This window comes from Convolutriloba macropyga, chromosome 9 (assembly GCF_964194025.1).
Source record: "Convolutriloba macropyga chromosome 9, txConMacr16.3, whole genome shotgun sequence".
Taxonomy (NCBI): domain Eukaryota; kingdom Metazoa; phylum Xenacoelomorpha; order Acoela; family Convolutidae; genus Convolutriloba; species Convolutriloba macropyga.
In genome coordinates, this window is record NC_134476.1 from 13,722,185 (window position 1) to 13,736,185 (window position 14,001).

General features: G+C 34.1%; 1 protein-coding gene across 1 annotated transcript in view; it reads left to right on the forward strand.

The window, feature by feature from the left end:
- The window catches only part of LOC142346130 (uncharacterized), a 105,964-nt gene extending 92,875 nt beyond the window's left edge, over positions 1 to 13,089 (forward strand). Inside the window, exons 14-15 of the mRNA XM_075398636.1 lie at positions 3,610 to 3,660; positions 12,720 to 13,089. Of these exons, the coding sequence (XP_075254751.1) occupies positions 3,610 to 3,660; positions 12,720 to 12,940 (272 nt within the window). The 3' untranslated portion in view covers positions 12,941 to 13,089. The remainder of the gene's footprint in view (positions 1 to 3,609; positions 3,661 to 12,719) is intronic.
- Positions 13,090 to 14,001: the final 912 nt, after the last annotated feature.

Consider the following 14,001-nt stretch of genomic DNA (forward strand, 5'->3'; position numbering starts at 1 on the left):
CAGTTTTGCAACTAATTTTTATTTGGATTAATTCTCATAATTGAAATATAAGATTCAAATTAATTTAATTGGTGCTTTTCTAAACCTAGAAATAACTTCTTCAATGTTTTTTACCAGGAAGAGTTACTTGAAATTTTTCCAAGAGTTATTTAGAAATTCTTCCGAGAAGAGTTACTTGGCTATTTTTTTGTTCTTTTTCAATCATTTTTTCATTGCTTTGCCTTGCTATGTAATGAATGTTTAATTGTGGACGACTGACCAGAATGGCAGCTTATTATGCTTTGAGAAAAGTCGTCGGAAGATCTTTCCTGAAGACGTTTTTGGGAACGCTGCACGATATGAGATTTTGACTTTGGTTCTTCTTTTTGTTGGATGTTCTTCTGTTTTAAAGTATTGCTTCTTTTGTATTTAATCACGGCAATTTTTCTTAAATTTGCGACATTTTTTTAATTTGCACAAAAATGCATTAAATAAAGCAATTTTTTGAAAACTTTTTAAATCTTTCTCTGAAATTGGCTGTCTTATCTTTTGTATTTTTCGAATCAGTCCTGTTTTCTGAATCAAGGCAAATGTGTGCTTAAAATATCAGAGTTGCCCGAGAAAACATCTTGAAGGGTGTTTCTCTATTAATTTCTTAATTGTTTTTGCTTGAGTTCCTTTTTTGCAATGTTTTTGTGTCATCATTTTAATTGAATTTGCAGTCCTTGAGTGGACGTGATTTTAAAGGCTATTGAAACAATATAATAAATTTTTTTGGTATATTGAAACTTCAAGCGGACGTTGGGAAAAATCTCTTATCAGGTTTTTGTTCTATTCTTTCCTATATCTTTGTTTTCTCTCCCTAAAATTTTGTTTTTAATTTTTTAAAAAGTTTTGCGGAAAACACTATCCTAGATAAACACAACACTTCATCAAATTGGGATCAATTGCGTCGAAATTGTAAATATTTTTAAAGTTATGTAAATAGAACAAAGATTGTGAACTTTCTTCTCTTCCTCCGACATTTCTGAAAGTAATTACATTAAATAAATTTTAATTAATAATAGAATAAACAAATGTGCAGTTAATTATAGTAGCTGTCAGTTTTATGCCTCATCTGAAATCCGGAAAAATCAGCATACAAATTGACCGACACTCATTCTTTGGCTTTCGTAAAAATTGTAAACATCAGAGCAACAGACTTGTTATTCTTTTTTGTAGCTATCATTCGTTTCGTTTCGTTCAATGTCATCTGCATGAGGTGTTTCATACTGAGCAGTGTAGTTTGGGCTGCAATACGTTTTTGACCCAAAAACTTTTAGCAGCACAAAATTTTATTAAGCATTATTATCATAATGGTCAACAGCTCATTTAAAACAGAATTGTGAAAAATATCGAGTGTATTATTCGATTAAATTTAATTATTTCCATAAAAGATACAGGGCTAATTTCCTCCCAAAACTATGAAATAAAGAAAATTTTAACCAATTCTTTACATTTTGTTATCAGTTTCCTCCAGACACACAGGTAATGAAACAGAATTAGAACTTCAACAACTCAACAGTTTACGATTTGCTCAAATTGTTGCGTTTCTACCCTCAAAGTGGCCATCTTTGGCAAAAATTTGGAAATTTGTAATTTTGCAGTTTAGCGCAAAGATCCATTCACTCATTGAAACGAAACAGAGACAGAACAAAAAATCCAAAAATTTTTCAGATTTTTTTTGATAATATATATATTTATGTTTCTGACTGAGTCTAATTCAAAGCCATTGAGAAGTCAAATACTGTATAAACAAAATTTGTTTGCATTATTGTTCAAACACTAAAAGAAGAAAAACAGGATCCAAAACAATTTTTAAGAAAACAACAAAATTAAATAGTTTTTGAATTTCGTGAAAGTTTTTGGTTTCACGTTAGAAAGAAACAAAATTTATCCAGATGCCTTAAAATAGTAAGCCTGCAAGCCAGAGGAATCCATTTGATGATAGTTTTTGGGAGGCAAGGGAAAAAGAGTAAGGTTTTCAAGTTGTCAAAAAGTTTTTAAGAAACGGAGTGTGCAATTTTTTCTGTTTTCTGTTTATAACGGTGCAGAATTAGCAAAGCAAGTACATTAAAGAATTCTCAGTGAACTCCTAATTTGGGCAATATTGTCTAAATTAACAATTATATTTGTTGTTGTTAATGATAAGGTTCTTAATATCTTTTTTTCGAAAAAAAACATTAAATACTACATCCTTCATAAGATAATCTTATCCAACAGAAAATATCCGATCAGAAAATCCTAAAATTGTTAAGAAAAGAGATTTTCAAGTTGCTTAATTATAGATAAAAGTTTCATCTTAACCAGCTATTTCTTAAAAGTTTTAATGTGGTAAGTTGGAAAATGTTGGAACAATTATCACTGCTCTTGAGTTCACTGCTTTCTTCATCAAAAGTTTAGATTCGTAAGGCTGATCTCGACATCATAATCTATTTCTCCAAAACTAGATGTGATACAGATAATTTCTCAGTCAATGTGGAACTAAAACAGAAACGGATTTCTGCGTGATGTCATCAGTAAATGTCTATTTGAAGTGAGCGTTTATTTTGGCCCGTTTTTGCAGGAGATGTTTATTTTAAAAAATTGGAGGAACGTGTCAAACGTCTTAATTGAACGAACATTTTCCGTTGATTGTGAAAATGTAACAATATTGCAAGAACTTCTAAAAACTTAACCAATATTTGAAACACAGAAATTTAAATTGATTGATTGGAGTTTTCCTAACCATACTTGAATCTGCCTGCCTAGAGTTCATTATTGGTTCTATTTGTAACCTTTGATGCTCTTTCTGAAGATTTTAAGCGATCTGTCGCAATGCGCTTTCATGATTTTATACTGGAGTGTTTTTCATCTCAACTTATCTTTTTTGAAGTTTAAAAGATACGAAAAATTTAGTTTGTGTCCGGGTATACCTGATTTTTTTTGGAGAACCATCCTATGTGGAGCATGCCTACGATGCATGTGGGAGTGTAGCAGACAAGAAGCGCTTTTAACAACAATCTTTCCCTAATTACGTCTCTTTATCTTGATCGGTTATAAGTGTTTTCTTACTCACAACATAGAGAAATTGACATTGGAACACAGTTTTAGACATAATTTATAGACAAAATAATTTATTAGCGCCTGATAAGATTTAGAAATATCGCAAACAAAGGCCAAATCTTGTTATAAGGAACTTGACTTCTCTTTTCCGTCGAACTCTTTTCCGGCTTTTTTGCCATATGGTTGTTAGTGGCTAGGAAAAATTGGCAGAAAATGGTGTCTAATCAGCTACAAAGTGGCATACGAAATAAAACTATTATAATCACAAATAAATGATTTAAAACTTTGGATCACAGTTGTCATCACACTCCGAAAGTTATTCTACAAAACTTTGGATCTATTCGGTTTCTCCCCTCCCCACCCCAATGCTTTAACGCCCCCCCCCCCATTACAATTTATGTGTTTTTATATAGCACATTGCTATGTAAAAATTAGCACGTGCGTCAGGGACGTAAAAATTGTATCGACCTTAAGCGTTGATGTGGCGAAACAGAATAGAGCCAAAAAATCTTTATTTATACAATACAATGTCATAGGCTCTTTTAGTTACTCCGATCGTGGAAACTTTGTCGCCAAATAATCAATACTCAACGAACTGTGAGTTAGGAATCATTCTCTACTGTTTTTCATTCTATCGCATTTCAGCTTTTCGCTTTGGCACTCGAATATCAAAATTTGGATCTTTTCCGTTTGTGCCCCCCAGTACGTTATGCTCCCCCCAGTGACAGAGCACGTGTCATTACATAGTAAATCATTATGTAAAAATATTGCACGTGCGTCTGGGGGTTGCAAATAATATGCACCCACTAAGCTGGGGGGGCACAAACGGAAAAGATCCCAAAATTTAAGCAAAATTTTTGGACTGTTCAATCATTATATCACTCATATAAATGTTTACATTCACAATTTAATTTTCCATTTTTTTCCAATATTGCCCCTATTTCGAGATGCTCCCCGACTCATGGAACATATTACATATTTGTGCCAATTTGTGTCCGTATATCAGGCGTGTTTGGGAGAGTGAATAATACGGACTCTCAAACCGGAGGGGGGGGGGGTTGAAAGTAATTGTTGGTTGGATAAAAAATTTAAGAAGTAAAAAATTATGTTTCCAGTGAATTTTCGTAAGATTTTTTTGGATCTTTTCCGTTTCCATCACCTTAGTAGGTGCATGATGTTTTTTGCATCTCCCCCCGGACACGCTAATTTTTTAAAATGGTCAACTATGCAATAGCATATGCTCTGTAGCTGAGGTGTGCATGACGTACAGGGGGGGGGGGGGTGGTTGGAGGGAGGGGGCTCAAACGGAACATATCCTTTATTTCATCTATATGAATGAATCATCTCAATTTCAATGTTTTTGAACAGCTTTTTTGTTGTTAAAAATGATCTATGATAACGATTTGTAGGGAAAAACATAACGCGGCAGAGGTATACCCAAATCGTCATGGGCAAACATGCTCGATCTGCGTAGCCCTTGTTTGTTATGCCTATGTTAATGCATTGAAAACACAACAAAAAGACTTTATGAAAATCGGTCACAATTGAAGAGAAAAGCGTAAGCGTCTTTCCAAAACAGTCCAAAGCCTAACCGCGGAATTGAGAACCAAGCTGTGTACCCCATTTTTTTGCTATTTATAACAACTCTCCTCGTTTTAGGTATCTCTTTTTCGCTCTCAGCGTAACTCGCTTCCACGCTGAAAGTATCTAAACTTCGCATAGAATATTTTCAAAATACGCAATTGTGCCTGAAATTAAAAGTCATTTGAAGCTACCATATAGGTCTAAAATTTGTTACAGCGTTAATAAATTTTTTTTGTTTTGAATTTTAGGTCGGGAAACGTGATTGACATCTCCACGCACACACCCAAAGCTTATTTCTTCTGAAGAAAATTTCAGATAAAGATCAATTTTACGGGCTAAAATTTGACTCGATTTTTATACTATAACGGTTAATATTGTACCATACAGGGCTGAAATATACAAAAAGGTGTTTTATTTGTTTGGAATAAAGCATCAAAAAATATACAGACGAGGTTGGTTAACAATTGTTAAAAAAAACAGTTCTATCCTTCTCTCCGCATTGGTGAATCGATTGTTAGTTTTTTAAATCATAACAAGCTCATAGATCTTTTTTAACAAAAAAAAATCTGTTCAAAAAATATTGAAGTTGAGATGATTCATTCATATAGATGAAAAAAAGGATATATTCCGTTTGAGCCCCCTACCTTCAACCACCCCCCAGTACGTTATGCTCTGTAGCTGAGGTGTGCAAAACGTACTGGGGGGGTCTGGTTGGAGGGAGGGGGCTCAAATGGAACACATCCTTTTTTTCATCTATATGAATGAATCATATCAATTTCAATAATTTTAAACAGCTTTTTTTGTTAAAAATGATCTATGATGACGATTTGTAGGGAAAAACATAACGCGGCAGAGGTATACCCAAATTGTCATGGGCAAACATGCTCGATCTGTGTAGCCCTTGTTTGTTATGCCTATGTTAATACATTGAAAACACAACAAAAACAATTTAGGAAAATCGGTCAAAATTGAAGAGAAATGCGTAAGCCTCTTTCCAAACTAGTCCAACGCCTAACCGCGGAATTGAGAACCAAGCTGTGTACCCCATTTTTTTTGCTATTTATAGCAACTCTCCTCGTTTTAGGTATCTCTTTTTCACTCTCAGCGTACCTCGCTTCCACGCTGAAAGTATCTAAACTTCGCATAGAATATCTTCAAAATACGCAATTGTGCCTGAAATTAAAAGTCATTTGAAGCTACCATATAGGTCTAAAATTTGTTACAGCGTTAAAAAAGTTTCTTTTGTTTTGAATTTTAGGTCGGGAAACGTGATTGACATCTCCACGCACACACCCAAAGCTTATTTCTTCTGAACGAATTTTCAGATAAAGATCAATTTTACGGGCTAAGATTTGACACTATTTTTATAATATAACGGTTAATATTGTACCATACAGGGCTGAAATATACCAAAAGATGTTTTATTTGTTTGGAATAAAGCAACAAAAAAATATACAGACAAGGTTGGTTAACAATTGTTAAAAAAAGCAGTTCTATCCTTCTCTCCGCATTGGTGAATCGATTGATAGTTTTTTAAATCATAACAAGCTCATAGATCATTTTTAACAAAAAAAAGCTGTTCAAAAAATATTGAAGTTGAGATAATTCATTCTAATAGATGAAAAAAAGGATATATTCCGTTTGAGCCCCCTCCCTTCAACCACCTCCCAGTACGTTATGCTCTGTAGCTGAGGTGTGCAAAACGTACTGGGGGGGGGTCTGGTTGGTGGGAGGGGGCACAAATGGAACATATCTTTTTTTCATCTATATGAATGAATCATATCAATTTCAATAATTTTGAACATCTTTTTTGTTAAAAATGATCTATGATGACGATTTGTAGGGAAAAACATAACGCGGCAGAGGTATACCCAAATTGTCATGGGCAAACATGCTCGATCTGTGTAGCCCTTGTTTGTTATGCCTATGTTAATACATTGAAAACACAACAAAAACACTTTAGGAAAATTGGTCAAAATTGAAGAGAAATCGTAAGCCTCTTTCCAAAATAGTCCAAAGCCTAACCGCGGAATTGAGAACCAAGCTGTGTACCCCATTTTTTGCTATTTATAGCAACTCGCCTCGTTTTAGGTATCTCTTTTTCGCTCTCAGCGTACCTCGCTTCGACGCTGAAAGTATCTAAACTTCGCATAGAATATTTTCAAAATACGCAATTGTGCCTGAAATTGAAAGTCATTTGAAGCTACCATATAGGTCTAAAATTTGTTACAGCGTTAAAAAATTTTCTTTTGTTTTGAATTTTAGGTCGGGAAACGTGATTGACATCTCCACGCACACACCCAAAGCTTATTTCTTCTGAAGAAGTTTTCAGATAAAGATCAATTTTACTAGCTATGATTTGACACTATTTTTATACTATAAGGGTTAATATTGTACCATACAGGGCTGAAATATACCAAAAGGTGTTTTATTTGTTTGGAATAAAGCAACAAAAAATATACAGACAAGGTTGGTTAATAATTGTTAAAAAAAACAGTTCTATCCTTCTCTCCGCATTGGTGAATCGATTGTTAGTTTTTTTAATCATAACAAGCTCATAGATCATTTTTAACAAAAAAAAAGCTGTTCAAAAAATATTGAAGTTGAGATAATTCATTCATATAGATGAAAAAAAGGATATATTCCGTTTGAGCCCCCTCCCTTCAACCACCCCCCAGTACGTTATGCTCTGTAGCTGAGGTGTGCAAAACGTACTGGGGGGGTCTGGTTGGAGGGAGGGGGCTCAAATGGAACATATCTTTTTTTTCATCTATATGAATGAATCATATCAATTTCAATAATTTTGAACAGCTTTTTTTTGTTAAAAATGATCTATGATGACGATTTGTAGGGAAAAACATAACGCGGCAGAGGTATACCCAAATTGTCATGGGCAAACATGCTCGATCTGTGTAGCCCTTGTTTGTTATGCCTATGTTAATACATTGAAAACACAACAAAAACACTTTAGGAAAATCGGTCAAAATTGAAGAGAAATGCGTAAGCCTCTTTCCAAACTAGTCCAACGCCTAACCGCGGAATTGAGAACCAAGCTGTGTACCCCATTTTTTTTGCTATTTATAGCAACTCTCCTCGTTTTAGGTATCTCTTTTTCGCTCTCAGCGTACCTCGCTTCCACGCTGAAAGTATCTAAACTTCGCATAGAATATTTTCAAAATACGCAATTGTGCCTGAAATTGAAAGTCATTTGAAGCTACCATATAGGTCTAAAATTTGTTACAGCGTTAATAAATTTTCTTTTGTTTTGAATTTTAGGTCGGGAAACGTGATTGACATCTCCACGCACACACCCAAAGCTTATTTCTCCTGAAGAAAATTTCAGATAAAGATCAATTTTACGGGCTAAGATTTGACACTATTTGTATACTATAATGGTTAATATTGTACCATACAGGGCTGAAATATACCAAAAGGTGTTTTATTTGTTTGGAATAAAGCAACAAAAATATATACAGACAAGGTTGGTTAACAATTGTTAAAAAAAACAGTTCTATCATTCTCTCCGCATTGGTGAATCGATTGTTAGTTTTTTAAATCATAACAAGCTCATAGATCATTTTAAAAAAAAAGCTGTTCGAAGAATATTGAAGTTGAGATGATTCATTCATATAGATGAAAACAAGGATACATTTCGTTTGAGCCCCCTCCCTTCAACCACCCCCCAGTACGTTATGCTCTGCAGCTGAGGTGTGCATAACGTACTGGGGGGTTTCTGGTTGGAGGGAGGGGGCTCAAATGGAACATATCCTTTTTTTCATCTATATGAATGAATCATATCAATTTCAATAATTTTGAACAGCTTTTTTGTTAAAAATGATCTATGATAACGATTTGTAGGGAAAAACATAACGCGGCACAGGTATACCCAAATTGTCATGGGCAAACATGCTCGATCTGTGTAGCCCTTGTTTGTTATGCCTATGTTAATACATTGAAAACACAACAAAAACACTTTAGGAAAATCGGTCAAAATTGAAGAGAAATGCGTAAGCCTCTTTCCAAACTAGTCCAACGCCTAACCGCGGAATTGAGATACAAGCTGTGTACCCCATTTTTGTGCTATTTGTAACAACTCTCCTCTTTTGAGGTATCTCTTTTTCGCTCTCAGCGTAACTCGCATCCACGCTGAAAGTATCTAAAGTTCGCATAAAATATTTTCAAAATACGCAATTGTGCCTGAAAAAAGAAGTCATTTGAAGCTACCATATAGATCTAAAATTTGTTACAGCGTTAATAATTTCTTTTTTGATTTTTAGGTCGGGAAACGTGATTTACATCTCCACACACACACACACACACAAAGCTTATTTCTTCTGAAGAAATTTTCAGATAAAGATCAATTCTACGGGCTAAGATTTGACACTACTTTTATACTATATCGGTTAATATTGTACCATACAGTGCTGAAATATACCAAAAGGTGTTTTATTTGTTTGGAATAAAGTATTAAAAAAAAGTACAGACAAGGTTGGTTAACAATTGTTAAAAAAACAGTTCTGTCCTTCACTCCGCATTGGTGAATCGATTGTTAGTTTTTTAAAACTCTATATTGCGTAATATTATGAACAACGGTCTTACATTTCATTAGTAAAGCTTAAAATCATTTTTGTGTTCTCATAAGCGCAGATTAGACATAATTGCGGATTACAACCACATTTATTGTAAAAATTAGATACGCAAACTGAAGGAATTTCAACTGCTTGAAAAGTTACCGAGTTTACAACTTGAAATTATCTCAATTTACCAAAAAAGGGGGAACCAATTTTGCGAACAAAAACGGCTAATCTTGTCTCCTAATTTTATTCTTTTTTGTATCTTTTATTCAAGCAATTTTTTTCTAAGTCAGAAGTTTTGGGATATTCCTATGCGTTGTAATGAAATTGAGAAAAAACCCAAAATAGTTATTAAGTATTCAAATTTGTGGCTGCTTTCAACGACAATTCAATTTGACGAAAAAATACGGGATCGATGTATTTCTGGAACCACCATTTTGATACAAAAATCCAATATCTCATGCTGCTAGAGTTGTTAAAATGGGGAAAATATGATTGTTAAAAGAATCTACAATAAAACTTGAACGTGCAAGTTTTTAACTGCCAACAGTTTGCAGTGTCAGAAGTTAAAACACAAGAAGTCGCTTTGTACAACGCCGGCAACTTGGCTTCGATGAAATCTCACCATTTTCCAACGCGCAAGTTGCGTGTCTAAAGAAAGGTTATTTGATTCTTCAGAAGCTATTTCAGTATTTTGGTTGTACATCTCAGAAAGATATGCGATTTTGGTATTTTAATTCTGTTTTCAGCAGCCTGCGTGGAAAAAACATTTTTTTTCTGAAGAAATTCTAATGACAGATTTGAAAAAGTTTTCAGAACAAACAAAAAAGCAGGACTAATCCATTTCTGTTCTTAATGCTCTTTCCTAATCAAACTTATATGAACAAGAATCGACAAAACTAGACGGGTGTTTCTACAAAAAATTCAAATTAATTTTTTGTAAACAATTTATCGAAGGCATTGGTTGGGCTTCATTAATTCATCCGGTCTCTGCCTTGCAAATTTGCCAATTTTCATAAAAGGAGCTGCTTACAGGATTAATATATTAGCCTCTCAGCCAAAAAGTGCTCCAAGGCATGAAAAATTTTGAGTCACATTTTGCCTTTTTATATTTGATTGAGCATTGAAATTAATTCTAGTTTAATAACTCAAAAGGTTTCATTGCTCTCAGCGAGGCCCAGAGGATTTCAATCGCTTGATTGCAAATAATGTAACCTCACGGAGAAATTTCGAGTCGTTATCTTGTAAGATGTTGCAAGATTTTGACAGAGTCTTACAACAGGATGCTTCGTCGTACATGATTTCCATTAGACATAATGGTACAAGATAAACATTCCTCCTACAAGATTGTTAAAGAACAGCCATTCGGCGTCCAAGATCTTATAAGGTAGCTATTCGTCTAGAAAAAAACTTAAAGATAACCATTCGTCTTATAAGAATCTTACAAGATAACCATTCGTTTGAAAAGAATCTTACAAGATAACCATTCGTCTTAAAAGAATTTTGCAAGATAACCATTCGTTTGAAAAGAATCTTATTAAATATCCGTTCGTCTTAAATCTCAGAATCGTATACTGAAGACCTCGACTTGAGATTATGAATTTTATCAATTCATTTTTGATCACATTCTTGTTGTAGTCTTAGTTTGGAACTGCAAGCTTTTTATGTCTTGCGTAGTTCAATAGGAACCAATTTATAAAATATTTTTGATTTTACAGACAACGGCAAAACTGTGAAGGAGCCTACCACAAGGTTTTGAACATTTTGTCCATGAAATACTAATTTGCTTTTCTTGTAACGCAGGGAAGTTAACTATATATCCAAATTGCTCTTTAAAAAAACCCAATTGTGCTCGCTAGTTTCTTTTTCAACGAGAAAGTCTCTTGAAAGGGAAAGTCTCTTTTAAATAAAAAAAGTAACTCAGTAGTTACTTGTTTTATTTATAAACATAGTGTTTTCTATAAACTCAGCTAAATTGTCGCTCGCAAATTGCAAATATCTTGCAATACTCTATGTAGATTTGCAGTTTTGCGTGTGCAATCTACAAATCTTCCAAGACCCTGCAGACTCTATTAGTTGTGTCTTTTGTATCATGTGCTAATCTTTGAAAATATCTTGATGGAGAATGGAAACTTTTACAAATGGTATAAAATTTATTGAGTTGAGAAATAATGAGTGATTGGATCAATTAAATCATATTTACGTGTCATTGAATTTAAATTTGCTAGCACCACGTGTAGGCGATTTAATCGATCGAGTTACTGCTAATAGTCTAATCATATGCTAATCGATCTAATCACTCCTAGCTGGTATGTACGAGCCAAAAAGTTTGACATAAAAGGTATTGTACTTCAGGTGAGACATTCTTGTGCTTTTTGTTCTGGACTGATTCATGTTATTTTTGCCTGGAAATGATTTGCCAGCTGCATTAACTTGATGCAGTGGCTCAAATTTTTCAAAACCGCATATAAATTGATGCAAATGACAATGAAAAAAAAAACGGACTAATGTTTTGAATAACCAACAGAGATGTCAAATGACTGCATTACAAATTTCAGTCCATAACGTATTATCCCGAAAAAATATTTGAGAAAGGAACAACTTTCTCTGCGACCCAAATGATACTGATTAGAGCCACTTTTGAGCCTGATTGGTCGGCAGATACCTCTCCGCGACCCATCAATTTGTTCTGATCAGAGCGATCGCTACTTTGATGTTTTGTCCAACTAAGAACTCAAATTATCAAGCTATTGGAGGAGTTAATGAGACACTCTTTAGTCGAGATCTAAATGGTTCTCTTGTATGAACCTGGGAAGTTCTTATGATGATTCTTACAAGAACCGTGAAACGGATGTTTAACTTTTATACAAGCTTTTGCTAAACCCCATATTTCTTGACGCTTATAAATAATAATTTCAAAACGATGTAAACTTTTTTAGCAATAAGCTTGCTAAAATACAATGAGTTGCTAATTTGTATCTGAATTATTGTAAAAGTAAAGCCTGAACTTGCGTTTACAATGTAATAAACTTTTTTAAAAAAATGCAGTCACAATTTTTTTGTTATTTGGACTGGGCTCTCTTCTTTTTCAGCTCTAAGTCATAGTTTTTTTTCTGACCGGGGCGAGGTTTTTTGGCGAGTTTTTGTAAGAAATGCGGTGATTGCGGTGAATGCGGTGAATGCGGTGAACAAAATAATTCACCACTTTTCACCGCATTTCTTACAAAAATTTACCGCATCAACTATTATGGCAAATTAATGTAAGAAATGCGGTGAATGCGGTGAAAAAAAATAATTTACCGCTATTCGACCCCAGGCCTAGATGTCAACGCTAAATGGGTTTTAGATTACCCAAAAATTAATGTGATTTTAATTTATACTAATTTTTCGATCAAACCAGTGAGGACAATGAAGACTGCATTCACTCTTCATCAACAAAGATTTTCACGCACTTACATACTTCACTATCCATATTTGTTAAATATGCCAATTTTTTAGCCCAACCCTCCGCCCCGTCAGACCCGGCCCACCCGGAACCCCGGGAGTGTCCTGTCTGTTTCGAGAACGAGAACATCCAGTGGGCCTGTTTTCCCAATTGTGGCCACGTGATCTGCCAACAGTGTGCTGAAAAAGTGATAAACGACTCTGGAGCACCTGGGCACAAAAGGTGCCCGATGGATAATCAACCAGTTGCCAATTTCATCAAACTATTCCTATGACGGCAACAAAACGGAACAAAATTATTAAAACCCACTTCTTAAGAAAACGAAAATCATAAGCTTTCAACTGAAACTGGTTCTTTTCCTGAACGTTTGGCGCGCTTCCTCTTGAATTCGTTCAAAGATGATTCTAAAATCAGCACCCAGGACGAGAGCATTTTGCTTTTTTGAGTTTGTTTTGGCGTTTCTTGAACAGCATTGACAATATACCTCGTCTCAATTTTTCACGTTGCATCACCGCTGTTCATGATGAAAAACGATGCGTTAATCGTTAACATAACCCTAGTGATGAGCGGATTCAAATCTTGCAAGAATCTTGCAAGATGATTCAAAACTTTCAAGATTCTTGCAAGAATCTTGCAAGATATCAATCAAGGCAAAAAAATAAATCGGGGTACAAATGTTTTAGGAAACATCTTTGAAGCAAACTTTTGTTTATTAAACAAATTACAAAACCGAATTCAATGAAAAAAAAATTAGCTCGGATTCAAAAACTTGCAAGAATCTTGCAAGAATCTTGCAAGTTTTTGAATTCTGGAAAATTTATTGGTGTGTAATTGGTGGCTGAAACTAACTGAAACCCAAATGAAATGACTGATATCAGTTTTTTTGATCAGCAAAACTGAACTTAATTGACTTTTTTTGAACACGCCTTTTGAATGTGAAATCTTGCAAGAATCTTGCAAGTTTCTTGCAAGATTTTGAATTCAAAATTAAATTTCCGACAAATAACTAGAGACAACTCGAGGCAATCAAATCAGTCTTTTTAAAGTTCAATTTATCTAATTTAAGACAAAAACACTTTCAATCTCTTTCTCATTTTTTTTAAAAATAATTATTTTTAGAGAAACAAACATTTTTTGGAATTTTTTTGTTACTGATCCTATCGGTACTTTAGCATGTTTTTGTTGTCGTTAAAATTTCCGATTATTTATGGTGCGGTCTATCTTCCTATTGAGATTTTAATAAACGTTTGTGATGCCTTCAGTTGATAGCTATTGGTGTTAATGTCCTTGAAGTTTTTTCATTCTAAAAAATGTTGGTGTGTTTTTGAAGTTCCA